The sequence below is a fragment of the Oncorhynchus keta genome, chromosome 21 (assembly GCF_023373465.1).
Source record: "Oncorhynchus keta strain PuntledgeMale-10-30-2019 chromosome 21, Oket_V2, whole genome shotgun sequence".
Classification (NCBI taxonomy): domain Eukaryota; kingdom Metazoa; phylum Chordata; class Actinopteri; order Salmoniformes; family Salmonidae; genus Oncorhynchus; species Oncorhynchus keta.
In genome coordinates this window covers 32943192-32957802 of record NC_068441.1, presented here as the reverse complement: position 1 = coordinate 32957802, position 14611 = coordinate 32943192, and the positions used below count along the sequence as shown (strand labels likewise).

Here is a 14611-nt window from a genome sequence, read left to right as displayed (position 1 = left end):
ATCTGGTTTTCCGAGCTGGACATGGGTGCACCTCAGCCAAGCTCAAGGTCCTAAACAATATCATAACCGCCATCGATAAGAGACAATACTGTGCAGCTGTATTCATCGACCTGGCCAAGGCTTTCGACTCTGTCAATCACCACATTCTTATCGGCAGACTCAACAGCCTTGGTATCTCAAATGACTGCCTCGCCTAGCTCACCAATTACTTCTCAGACAGAGTTCAGTGTGTCAAAGCCTGTTGTCCGGACCTCTGGAAGTCTCTATGGGGGGTGCCACAGGGTTCAATTCTTGGGCCGACTCTTTTCCCTGTATACTTCAATGATGTCGCTCTTGCTGCTAGTGATTCTCTGATCCACCTCGACGCAGACGACACAATTCTGTATACTTCTGGCCCTTCTTTGGGCACTGTGTTAACAAACCTCCAGACGAACTTCAATGCCATACAACTCTCCTTCCGTGGCCTCCAACTGCTCTTAAATGCAAGTAAAACTAAATGCATGCTCTTTACCCAATCGCTGCCTGCACTTGCCCGCCCGTCCAGCATCACTACTCCAAACTGTTCTTAAGCATCTCCAATCCAAAATTAAATCTAGAATCACCTTCCTATTTCGCAACAAAGCATCCTTCACTCATGCTGCCAAACATACATACCCTCGTAAAACTGACCATCCTACCAATCCTTGACTTTGGCAATGTCATTTACAAAATAGCCTCCAACACTCTACTCAGCAAATTGAATGCAGTCTATCACAGTGCCACCAGTTTTGTCACCAAAGCCCCATATACTACCCACACCCACCACTGCAACCTGTATGCTCTCGTTGGCTGGCCCTCACTTCATATTTGTTGCCAAACCCACTGGCTCCAGGTCATCTATAAGTCTTTACTACATAAAGCCCCACCTTATCTCAGCTCACTGGTCACTATAGCAGCACCCACTCGTAGCACGCACTCCAGCAGGTATATTTCACTGGTCACCCGCAAAGCCAATTCCTCATTTAGCTGCCTTTCCTTCCAGTTCTCTGCTGCCAATTACTGGAACAAATTGCAAAAATCACTGAAGCTGGAGACTCATATCCCCCTCACTAACTTTAAGCATCAGCTGTCAGAGCAGCACACAGAGCATTGCACCTGTACACAGCCCATCTGTAAATAGCCAATCCAACTACCTCATCCCCATATTGTTTTTGTTTTTTTGCTCCTTTGCACCCCAGTATCTCTACTTCCACATTCATGTTCTGCACATCTATCACTCTAGTGTTTAATTGCAAAGTAATTGTAATTACTTTGCCACTACGGCCTATTTATTGCCTTTCCTCCCTAATCTTATACATTTTTTCTATACATTTTTTTAATACATTTTTTCTATTGCATTATTGACTGTACGTGTGTTTATCCCATGTGTAACTGTGTAGTTGTTTGTGTCGCACTGCTTTGCTCTATCTTGGTCAGGTCGCAGTTGTAAATTACAACTTTTTCTCAACTGGCCTACCTTGTTAAATAAAGTAAGTCATTAATATGCAGTAGGGGTTCCATAAACAGCAGAGAAAGTACCCATGAGAAGCCTATTTCTCACATATCCAGTTGTCTAAAGAGGAACACCGATAGTCATGCCATTCTCCTGATGAGTGATAAGAGATAAACACACAGCTCAAGTTTCCACCACCATCAGGCAGTCCATCCTGCCAAAACCTGCAGTGGAAACAATACAGAGGTAGACTGGCCACTCTCTCAGAATCTAGAGTATGAACAACACAGAGAATCAGTCCTACTCCTTAAGCTGTGGTCAGTGGTGTGCCGTTCACCAATTTCAGAGTCAGTCAGACCAATCCAGACATGATTAACTGATTAAAACCCATTGATAAATGTTTATTGTTTTGACAGGAAACAATATTGTTAATACAAATTCTCAACTGATTTTATCTCTCTCTCTAACCAACAAGAGAGAGAGAAAGCGAGAGCGAGAAAGAGATATCGTTGTATGCATCATGAACTATATATCTTAACATCGAGAAAAAAAAGAAGAAAAAAGAGGAAGAAATAAAACACGGAACAGAATGAACAATCAGGTTGAAGAGCGGGTTACACAAAACGGTCTGCTTTACAAGCTTCAATCCCAAATGGCACCCTATTTCCCTGTGTAGTGCCCTGTATAGAGAATAGAGTGCCATTTGGGATACATCTCAATAGTCTCCTTCTTATTGGTGGTTTGAGCCTTGAAACATCCTGCCACCTGCTGTGGGCCACAAACAGAGAACAGAGAAGGACCAGGCTTAGACACATCCGACCAACTACTCAACTACTACTCAGTCAGAAAGGTGATCATAAGTAAGTTAATACAGTCAGCAAAAGTAAATTAGAATCCTAGATATTACAATAAGAGGTCAGACAGACAGACTGCAGTTAGTTAAGATGGTTGACTATGTCAATAAACAGGTTATTGAATTAAACAAGGTTATTGAAGGAAACGAGAACAGAGCAACGAGGAGAGTAAAGACTGAGACCCATCTCTCAGGTAAGAACAAATAATTTATCTCTCTCTCTCTCTCTCTCATACACACACACACACACAAATACCACATAATCAACACTTATTTATGGTTCAGTTGGTACGAGCGTGGGGTTCAAAACTTGCTGGGGTCACATACATTATAATGTATGCATTCAATGTATTTATTTGGAGCTATTTAAATACGAAATAACCTTTTTAAACAACAACAAAGTGGACACCCTACCACTGTTTTTGGTAAACAGCTGAGCGATGGGGCTGGAGAAATGTAACCACTCTCAAATTCATAGACAGAGCTATGTATGCAAGGACTGAACATCCAGAAGATCAAAATGACGGTTTTAACCATTTGAGGCTATAAACTGTTAGTTTTTACAATCCATTGTTAACAGTTCCACCGTAAAACAAGCTTATAGTTTGGGTTCTGATGGGTTAGACAGTTAAACTAAGCTCATGAGGAATAAATAATTTACATTATAAAAAATATAATATATATATATATATATATATATATATATATATATATATATATATATATATATATATTAGTCGCATACAAATATATTAGTCGCATACAAATATACATTAGCATATGTTATTGAGGGTGTAGTGAAATTATTGTGTTCCAAGCTCCAACAGTGCAGTAATACTGTATCTAAAAATACACAACAATATGTACAATTCTAAAAGTAAAATAATGGAATTAAGAAATATAGAAATATTAGAACGAGTAATGTCGGAGTACGTAGTATAAATATATGATGGGATGCATAGTATAGACATTATGGACAGTATGTGGATAGAAAATATTGTATATCTGAAAAATACTTAGCATAGAATAGTATATGTACAACAATAGTTGAATAGGATGGCCTTGACTAGAATACAGTATATACATATGAAATGGGTAAAACAGTATGTAAACATTATTAAAGTGTCCAGTGTTCCATTATGAAAGTGACAAGTGTTCCATGTTTTGGACATAGGGCAGCAGCCTCTAAGGTGCATGGTTGAGTAACCATGTGGTAGCAGGCTAGTGAAAGTGACTAAGTTCAGGGCAGGGTACTGGGTGGAGGCCGTCTAGTGATGGCTATTTAACAGTCTGATGGCCTTGAGATAGAAGCTGTTTTTCAGTCTCTCGCTCCCAGCACCTGTACTGACTTCGCCTTCTGGATGATAGCAGGGTTAACAGGCCGTGGTTCAGGTGAATGAGGTCTTTGATGAAGTTCTTGGACTTCCTGTGACACCGGGTGCTGCAGATGTCCTGGAGGGCAGGCAGTTACCCCCTGTGACGCGTTGGGCAGACCTCACCACCCTCTGGAAACACATGATGCGGTTGCAGACGGTGCAGTGATACAGCCCGGCAGGATGCTCTAAATGGTGCATCTGTAAAAGTTTGTGAAGGTCTTAGTGGCCGAGTTGAATTTCTGTTGAGCCTTCTTCACCACACTGTCTGTGTGAGTGGACAATTTCAGATTGCGCTGTTGCGAACAGTGCAATTGCTGTACAGGCGGTGATACAGTTTCTCTCAATGGGGCATCTGTAGAAGTTTGTGAAATTCTTAGGGGCACATTTCTTTACCACCAGTCGCTGTTGTGACTTCTTCACCATACTATCTGTGTGGGTGGACCATTTCAGGTTGTCAGTGATGTGCACGCTGAGAAAGTCATGGGTGAACAGGGAGTACAAGAGGGGGCTGAGCAAGCACCCTTGTGGGGCCCATGTGTTGAAGATCAGCGTAGTAGAGGTGTTATTGCTTAGCTTCACTACCTGTGGGTGGCCTATCAGGTAGTCCAGGACCCAGTTGCACAGAGCAAGGTTAAGACCCAAGGCGCCAAGCTTAATGATGAGCTTGGAGGGTACTATAGTGTTGAAGGCTGAGCTGTAGTCAATGAACAGCATTATTACATAGTTATTCCTCTTGTCCAGAAGGGATAGAGCAATGTGCAGTGCAATGGCGATTGCATTAACTGTTACAGACCTATATCTATCCTGCCCTGCCTATCTAAGGTCTTCAAAAGCCAAGTCAACAAACAGGTCACTGACCATCTCGAATCCCACCGTACCTTCTCCGCTGTGCAATCTGGTTTCCGAGCCGGTCACGGGTGCACCTCGGCCACGGTCAAGGTACTAAACGATATCATAACCGCCATCGATAAAAGACAGTACTGTGCAGCCGTCTTCATCGACCTTGCCAAGGCTTTCGACTCTGTCAATCACCATATTCTTATCGACAGACTCAGTAGCCTCGGTTTTTCTGATGACTGCCTTGCCTGGTTTACCAACTACTTTGCAGACAGAGTTCAGTGTGTCAAATCGGAGGGCATGCTGTCCGGTCCTCTGGCAGTCTCTATGGGGGTGCCACAGGGTTCAATCCTCGGGCCGACTCTTTTCTCTGTATATATCAATGATGTTGCTCTTGCTGCGGAAGATTCCCTGATCCACCTCTACGCAGACGATACCATTCTGTATACTTCCGGCCCGTCCTTGGACACTGTGCTATCTAACCTCCAAACGAGCTTCAATGCCATACAACACTCCTTCCGTGGCCTCCAACTGCTCTTAAACGCTAGTAAAACCAAAAGCATACATTTCAACCGTTCGCTGCCTGCACCCGCACGCCCGACTAGAATCACCACCCTGGATGGTTCCGACCTAGAATATGTAGACATCTATAAGTACCTAGGTGTCTGGCTAGACTGTAAACTCTCCTTCCAGACTCATATCAAACATCTCCAATCTAAAATCAAATCTAGAATCGGCTTTCTATTCCGCAACGAAGCCTCCTTCACTCACGCCGCCAAACTTACCCTAGTAAAACTGACTATCCTACCGATCCTCGACTTCGGCAATGTCATCTACAAAATAGCTTCCAATACTCTACTTAGCAAACTGGATGCAGTTTATCACAGTGTCATCCTTTTTGTTACTAAAGCACCTTATACCAGCACCACTGCGACCTGTATGCTTTAGTCGGCTGGCCCTCGCTACATATTCGTCGCCAGACCACTGGCTCCAGGTCATCTACAAGTCCATGCTAGGTAAAGCTCCGCCTTATCTCAGTTCACTGGTTACGATGGCAACACCCACCCTTAGCACGCGCTCCAGCAGGTGTATCTCACTGATCATCCCTAAAGCCAACACCTCATTTGGCCGCCTTTCGTTCCAGTTCTCTGCTGCCTGTGACTGGAACGCATTGCAAAAATCGCTGAAGTTGGAGACTTTTATCTCCCTCACCAACTTCAAACATCTGCTATCTGAGCAGCTAACCGATCGCTGCCGCTGTTCATAGTCTATCGGTAAATAGCCCACCCAATTTTACCTACCTCATCCCCATACTGTTTATATTTATTTACTTTTCTGCTCTTTTGCACACCAATATCTCTACCTGTACATGACCATCTGATCATTTATCACTCCAGTGCAAAATTGTAATTATTTGCCTACCTCCTCATGCCTTTTGCACACAATGTATATAGACTCTCTTTTTTTCTACTGTGTTATTGACTTGTTAATTGTTTACTCCATGTGTAACTCTGTGTTGTCTGTTCACACTGCAATGCTTTATCTTGGCCAGGTCGCAGTTGCAAATGAGAACTTGTTCTCAACTAGCCAACCTGGTTAAATAAAGGTGAAATAAAAAAAATAAAAAACGTTTTTTTAATCCATGGATCTATTGGGGAGGTATGCAAATTCCAGTGGGTCTAGGATGTCAGGTAAGGTGGATGTGATTTGATCCTTGACTAGCCTCTCAAAGCACTTCATGATGACAGATGTGAGTGCTACGGGGCGATAGTTAACACGTTTAAATGTCTTACTCGCATCAACTATGGAAAACGAGAACTCACGGTCCTCGGGAAGTAATAGGTAAATATCATTAATTTAAAAGTCCCCAAAAATTGATGTAGCAATCGCAGATTGACCCTGTAATCACGCTACAGCTATATTGTGTAATTTCGTTTAATTTCTTCATACATAGCTTCCTGTTTATCCCATTTGAGATGACTGCACTCTTGAGCAAACTGTTGCTGCCTACCCTCAATCGGGGTAAACCAATGATGCAATGGAAATGTTTGGTTGTCAGAACTTGTATTATAATCGTTAGTGATGTGGGATGATATATGTTAGTGATATTTAATGATATTAATTAGTGATGTAGAATGATGGTGTGTGTGTGTGTGTGTGTGTGTGTGTGTGTGTGTGTGTGTGTGTGTGTGTGTGTGTGTGTGTGTGTGTGTGTGTGTGTGTGTGTGTGTGTGTGTGTGTGTGTGTGTGTGTGTTCCTCTGCAGATGGAAGAACAAGACTCTACAGGCTGGCTGCTGTGTGTTTTGGGATGATGTGTATTCTACAAGTCATTCTCAACATCTCCCTAAAGCTAGCTTTCTGTGAGTGAGTCAGTGTCCTAAATTACACAATATCAGCGCTCTTCCATTTATAGTACATTACTTTTGACCAGGGCCCAGAGGACTCTGGTCAAAAGTAGTGCAATACATAGAGTATAGTATGCTATTTGGGACCCTTTTCCATTTGGGACCCTAGGGTGCCATTTTGGACCCTATTCCATGTACAGTGTATTCATTTGAACCAGTACCCATAGTGCAGGTATATAGTGGCTTGCGAAAGAAATAACAAACAAGAAATAACACAAAAAAAACAGAAAACTTGAGCGTGCATAACTATTCACCCCCCCAAAGTCAATATTTCGTAGAGCCACCTTTTGCAGCAATTACAGCTGCAAGTCTCTTGGGGTATGTCTCTATAAACTTGGCACATCTAGCCACTGGGATTTTTGCACATTCTTCAAGGCAAAACTGCTCCATCTGCTTCAAATTGGATGGGTTCCGCTGGTGTACAACAATCTTTAAGTCATACCACAGATTCTCAATTTAGGTCTGGACTTTGACTAGGCTGTTCCAAAACAGTTAAATATTTCCCCTTAAATCACTCGAGTGTTGCTTTAGCAGTATGCTTAGGGTCATTGTCCTGCTGAAAGGTGAACCTCCATACCAGTCTCAAATGTCTGGAAGACTGAAACAGGTTTCCCTCAAGAATTTCCCTGTGTTTAGCGCCATCCATCATTCCTTCAATTCTGACAAGTTTCCCAGTCCCTGGCTATGAAAAACATCTTGTTCTCGGGGTGATGATGTTGGTTGTTGGGTTTGCGCCAAACATAGTGTTTTCCTTGATGGCCAAAAAGCTCAATTTTAGTCTCATCTGACCAGAGCACCTTCCAAATGTTTGGGGAGTCTCCCACATGCCTTTTTTCTTCAAGCAATGGCTTTTCTTCTGGCCACTCTTCCGTAAAGCCCAGCTCTGTGGAGTGTATGGCTTAAAGTGGTCCAATGGACAGATACTCCAATCTCCGCTGTGGAGCTTTGCAGCTCCTTCAGGGTTATCTTTGGTCTCTCTGTTGCCTCTCTGACTAATGACCTCCTTGCCTGGTCCATGACTTTTGGTGGGCAGCCCTCTCTTGGCAGGTTTGTTGTGGTGCCATATTCTTTCAATTTTTTAATAATGGATTTAATGGTGCTCTATCGGATGTTGAAAGTTTGATATTTTTTTATAGCCCAACCCTGATCTGTTCTCCACTACTTTGTCCCTGACCTGTTTGGAGAGCTCCTTGGTCTTCATAGCGTCGCTTGCTTGGTGGTTCCCCTTGCTTAGTGATGTTGCAGACTCTGGGGCCTTTCAGAACAGGTGTATATATATGAGATCATGTGACAGATCATGTGACACTTAGATTGCAGACAGGTGGAGTTTATTTAATTAATTATGTGACTTCTGAAGGTAATTATTTAAGGGCTTCGTAGCAAAGGGGGTGAATACATATGCCCTCACCACTTTACAGTTTTTTTTATTTTGGGGAATTTTGAAACAAGTACTTTTTAAAAATTTCACTTCACCAATTTGGAATATTTTGTGTATGTCCATTACATGAAATCCAAATAAAAATCTATTTGAAGTACAGGTTGTAGTGCAACAATATAGGAAAAACGGGTAAAAAAAAGGGGTAAATTATTTTGCAGGGCATTGTAAATGTATTTTACTATATTACTATAGTTCTATACTCACAAAGCATGGATCACAATTCAGACAAGACTTGATGTTACATAGCTTGTGGAACCAGAAGTTTGTCAATAATGTTGACACACAAAAAAATAATGTTGACATCATCCATAGATAATTGAGTGACTACTGTAACTCGTGCCCTTGGCCTTGTGTACGTCACTGAACATTGTACAATGCATTACTGCACTGTAAAATACATAGGGGGGCATTTGGGATGCATCCCAGGAGCTTCTCTTCTCTTTCTTTATTTCATTCTCTGATGAAGAGTTGGAGGACCAGTATGACTGGAGGGAGTTTCCACCATATTCCTCACACCATTTCAATTCAATCCACGAGGGGGAGTGTACGAGTGTACACGTCGGGATAAGGGTGGTGAATCGAAATTTAGCCCCAATCAGTTATCTACAGCCCCTCGGTTAATTACAATGTTAGAATGTGTTGTTCAATACGTGTAATATATATTTCTCCAACAAAGTTTAAAAGGGGAAAACCTGTCCTAAAGGAAATCTGTCCTAAAAATCTTGCCCTTTTTCCAAATGTGTGCAGTTGTACACTTCCCTTCGTGGATTTAAAAGGAAATGACTGGTGCATGGGAATTCCTTCTTGTGTCCATGCCTACACCAAGCCAATGCTTTTAGATTTGTGGGATGTAGTGGACAAGTGCACACTTGAGGAGAAAGGAGAGATTGTTGGAACGCAACCCAGATGTGAATATTTTAAATATGATGGACGCTGTGTGTGTGCTGTCTGTACTGTAGGTACCGGAAGAGTGGTGGAACAGAGGGACATGGGGGTCCCAACAAGGACTCTGTTCGGGTGTATTGAAGGATGGAGGCTGTCAGGATCCAGCTGTTACTTCCTGTCTACTGAGAGGAAAACCTGGGAGGAGAGCAGACAGAGAGGAGCAGACCTGGTGGTTGTAAACAGCAGAGATGAACAGGTGAGACAGAGAGAGAGAGAGAGAGAGAGAGAGAGAGAGAGAGAGAGAGAGAGAGAGAGAGAGAGAGAGAGAGAGAGAGAGATTCACACGCTTATGAATCAGGTAAATAATTAATACTCACATGTAATTGACATTATATTTTTCTCAACAACAGAAATTCCTCACTGGATTAAACAGGAATATTGATAGTGTTTGGATCGGTCTGACTGATAGAGAGACAGAGGGGATCTGGAAATGGGTGGATGGTACACCACTGGCCACAAGGTGAGAGATAATAATCTGGCCATATGACTCTAACCATTTTAAGTAGAACAACATCTGGGTATGACTTAGAATGTTTACCACAGTGTCTGACTGTCTGGTTCTCTGTGTTGTTTTCCTTGCAGGTACTGGGGGCGTAACCAGCCTGATAATGGTGCTGTTTTTGTAGTACACATAGGAGAGGAGGACTGTGTTGAGATTAATTATGGGTATACTGACCCTGTAAATAAATGGAATGACATAGCATGTAACTCTCAATTTAACTGGATTTGTGAAAGGGTGATATAACAAACAATAGCTTATTATGTACAGTAGCATTGCTTGTAGGTCTCTCTCTCTCTCTTTCGCTCACTCTTATTTATGGTTAGGGTTAGGCATAATAAGATTAGCAGTGTGGTTAGGGTTAGGTTTACAGATTTGAAGAAGATACATTTTAGAAATAGGCAGGGTTTCTGACTTTGCAATTAGGCCAGATAGTGGTATTACAGACTTGCCTATGGGCTCTTTCTCAACTCACCTTTCCTTGATTCCTCCTCACATCCACTCTCCTCCTCTCCTCAAAACACATTGGAGAATACAATCCGAGGGGAGGGACCTTGGGCCTCCTCTTATAGAGTTGAGGGTGAGGAGAAAAGGAGAGGAGATTAAATAAAACATTTTAAAAAACGTGGAGTAGACGTTGAGATTATGTCTGTGCCCAGTGGGACTGTACTCTGTAAAATGCTTGTATTAATTGATTTTATTAGGAACGTGTCATTCCATAGGCTTAGGCACAGAAAGTAAAGTAATAAAGGAGCAATGTCCTAGCAGGTGTACCAGCTTCATGCTTGAATGTGATTGGTTCGTTAAAATAGTGTGACATGAACACAGACAGAGGGTAGAACAGTACTACAAAAAAAGTAGGAAAATGCAAGTCACTTTGGATAAGAGCGTCTGCTAAATGAGTAAAATGTCAAATGTACTAAGAGGACACAGATACACACCACATGCCGAACGCAGGCACGTACACAAGCATGCAGGCAGGCACACACTTACACATACACACAAGTGTGAAGTTCAGCATACAGCAGATATTAACATTAGGAATAAGTTAGAAAGGTAATCATACAGTAGATATTAACATTAGGAATCAGTTAGAAAGGTAATCATACAGTAGATATTAACATTAGGAATCAGTTAGAAAGGTAATCATACAGTAGATATTAACATTAGGAATCAGTTAGAAAGGTAATCATACAGTAGGTATTAACATTAGGAATCAGTTAGAAAGGTAATCATACAGTAGGTATTAACATTAGGAATCAGTTAGAAAGGTAATCATACAGTAGATATTACCACTAGGAGTCTTTTTTTTTCTTGTTAAAGGGGTGGATCAGCTTAATATTGCGGAAAGAATATTAGTTCCATCAATGTAATTGTCTACATCATTTCCAATCCTCCATATATTTTTGGGGTAAATATATATATATCCATACATGCATGCATACATATACATACACATACCTATATAGACATACATACTTTTTTAAAGAATATACCTTTATTATTCCCCGCAAACCCTACCACCGATCCCCCAATTGGAGTAAACTAATAAACACTTCGGCTTTTACCTTCAATTTATAAATCTTATACACATTTTACAGACACAGTCTATTTTACAATAGTTATTTTGTTTGTTTTTAGTCCTTCCTCTATATCTGATGTCCATCCAGTTCTATTTGTAACTGTGCTATTTCACAAAGGATCTGAACCTATATACATTTTACAGACCCCATATGTTTTACATTGGTTATCTTGTTATTAGTCCCACCCTTCAGCTCCATTCAACCCCTCCCATTTATCTCTCAACATCATTCATTTTGGATTTCTATTTGCCATATATTTTTCAACTGTGCTGTGATGCTTCACAAACCAATTTAACCTTTCTAATCTCACAGCTTCTACAGATTGTAAATTAAAAATAAAATGTTTTGCTAAAATAATTATTATATTATTGATTGATTGATTGACTATGGCTTTTCAAATCACCCAGTATTGCTATCTGCAGCGTTAGTTCTAGGCAAATGTTGCAATTCATCAGTCATTCCTGGAACTTTGACCAAAAACGAGCTACATATGGACAATACCAAAATAAATGATCGAATGACTGCCTCCTCACAGCAGAATCTGCAGAGCTGGGAAGATTGTATCCCCCATATATATATAACATTCTATTAGTTGCAAGAATTTTTTATATTAATTAAAAAATTCCAAGTTTTGCATCTGGCGTTTTGCGTATCAATTCATAAACCATGTGCCATGGAATGGGTACATCGAAAATCTCTTCCCAACTATTTTGCAATTTATATGGCACAGCTGTCAGTTTTTTGGTCCTTAAATTAGTATATGTTTTTATTTATCACATTTTTCTTTAACCATTTATGTTCTTTAATACAGGGCCGACATACAAGTTCCTTACTTTTTCCCCTTCTACTTGCCTCTTCCATTTTTGTGGTAATGCTGCAATTAATTGGTTGTAATTTTGGGTAGAGCAGACATAGAGAGCAGACATTTCCATATGTCTGTGTTAGCTGCATGTGTGACGACTCCACTAGTCCTATTTATGATGTCATTCACAAAAATGACCTTTTTAACAAATGTATTCGAAAAATGTTTTTTTTTTGTCAATTAGTATATTTGAATTAAACCACAATATTTGTAAGTGTGTATTGTGGCCTTCTATGCACAGCCCTGGTACCCCACGGCAATGGCCCTGCTATAAGATGGGACTCGAATCTGGGAGACTAGTGTAATGTTGAGAGCCATGCAGGAAGACTCATGTTAAGTATTTAGGATATATTTTAAGCAAACAGGGCAGAAAAAGGATGAAGGTAGAAAAAGAGTAATTTTATAAGCATTAAATGTAATTATGAAAATTAATATGTTGCAGTTCTTAGGGACAAGAAAGTACAGTAGAAAATGGATTCCATACTACGCAACATATATAAAATTATTGATGAGACCGAGTTAAGATTAACCCAGGTTATTGTTAGATAAAATACAGCGGACTACCAAAAGAGAAATTTCATTAGTACAGAAAACATATGCTATGTTTAGCAGTGTTTTGGCCTTATTTAATCATTTGAAGGTTGGTCTTTAAATAGTAGAAAGATGACAAGAATAAATGGCATCTGTTGTGACCCAGTGTTAAGGTTTTCTTCCTCTGAAGAGGGGGTGTAGCAGGGATCAGACCAAAATGCAGCGTGGATATCTTCATACATCTTTGAATAAAGATAATGATGATACAATACAAAAAAACGTACCGTGAAAAACCAAACCAGCCTTATCTTTTTTTTTAAATAAAAAAGAAAATTATTATCTTCAATACCATTAATTCTTTACAACTCATAATTCTCATACATACTCAAATAATGGTATTTTAATTTAACTAATTTAACTAAACAAAAACCCCAAACAAAACCTCAGGGGAGCATCTTCCCTCCCAGTCACCCTACAAACTACCTTTCCCTATCTCCCCGTCCCTAATCTATCCCCTTACAAATCTAAATGACACCCAGCCCTAAACCCCCCTTCCACCTCTCCCGAGCAGCATGCTGCCCCCACTTCCTCTCCTCCCTCTTCATCCTCCCCCTCAAATCTCCTTCCACCCTCCTCACTATCCCTTCCACCCCCCAATCTCTCCCCATCTTCACCATGTTCTGCCTGGCTTCCCACAGCCCCCATTTAAAGAGACTCATGAGAAGCCAGAGCAGAAACCTGTCCCTATCAGTCCCTCTCGCTCTCCCTACACCTCTCTCTAACCTGGCCCACGTCAATACAAAATCCCCCCTTACCAAACCTAACAACACCCGTGCCCTAGCCCATACTACTCCGGCAAAGGCACAGTCCCAAAAGACATGGCGCACAGTCTCCTCCCTGACACAAGAGGATCTTGGACAGGTAGGGGATTGCACCAAACTATACCGGTACATGATGGAACATACCGGCAAGCACTTATGGAGGCTCAACCAATTCAAGTCCTTGAGCCTGTTGTCCAGACCCCGCACCTGCACTCCCTCCCAGACCACTTCCGAGATGCCCACTACAGGCGCCGGACTCCCTGTCTTTCTGACCTCCTCGTACAGGTGCCTGTGATCTAAACCTACTCGGGCAACTTCAACCTCAGGGTGCGCACGCAGTCACTTGGCCACATGACCAAAGTGCCATGGCAGCTGTTCCGCCCGAGGACCCGTGTTAGACCACACCATTACGCTTCTCGCCTGATACGAGAAGAACACCCGCAGGAGGTAACCGGACGGGTGTATCACTGGATGAGCAAGCTCCGTTAACAAGAAAGAAACAAAATTTGTGTCCAGCTTGAGGGGGAAATGTGGTACCCCCCTACCTCCCTCCCCGATGGGACAGAGCATGCGTGCCCTGGCGACCCACTCGCACCTGCCAGTCCACATGAACTGAAACACAAGCCTCACTAGAGGCCTCCTCAGACAAGCCGGCAATGGGTAGATGTACGCCAAATACAAAAGAGACGGCAACACATCCACCTTTAGGACCAGGACTTTGCCCATAAAAGACAAATACCTAGCCTTCCACATTGCTAGCTTCCTCTGTACCACTGCGATACACATGTTCCAGTTTAGCGTCGCTGAGCCGGAGGTCTCAAAATGGACCCCGAGAATCCTCAGGGACCCTCACAGAGAGATAACCCCCCCAGGCACATCCGTTCTACTGCGCCATCTTCCGAAAAACATGACGGAAGACTCTGCATGGTTCAGAACCGCTCCTGACGCTCGGGTGAAATCCCCAAAGATGGCAAGTGACCTTGTCAGGC

General features: G+C 41.8%; 1 protein-coding gene across 2 annotated transcripts; it reads left to right on the top strand.

Annotated features, from left to right (window-relative positions):
• Positions 1-2241: 2241 nt before the first annotated feature.
• On the top strand, positions 2242-10589 carry LOC118399799 (CD209 antigen-like protein D). Of its 2 annotated transcripts, XM_052473722.1 has the most exons (5): positions 2242-2518; positions 6803-6898; positions 9341-9522; positions 9677-9786; positions 9909-10589. In XM_052473722.1, the coding sequence occupies exons 1-5, from the start codon at positions 2416-2418 to the stop codon at positions 10069-10071; spliced, it is 654 nt and encodes a 217-aa protein (XP_052329682.1). In that variant the 5' UTR covers positions 2242-2415; the 3' UTR covers positions 10072-10589. The 2 variants fall into 2 exon arrangements, with proteins under 2 accessions (XP_052329682.1, XP_052329683.1); XM_052473723.1 differs by lacking the exon at positions 6803-6898.
• The last annotated feature ends 4022 nt before the right edge of the window (positions 10590-14611 follow it).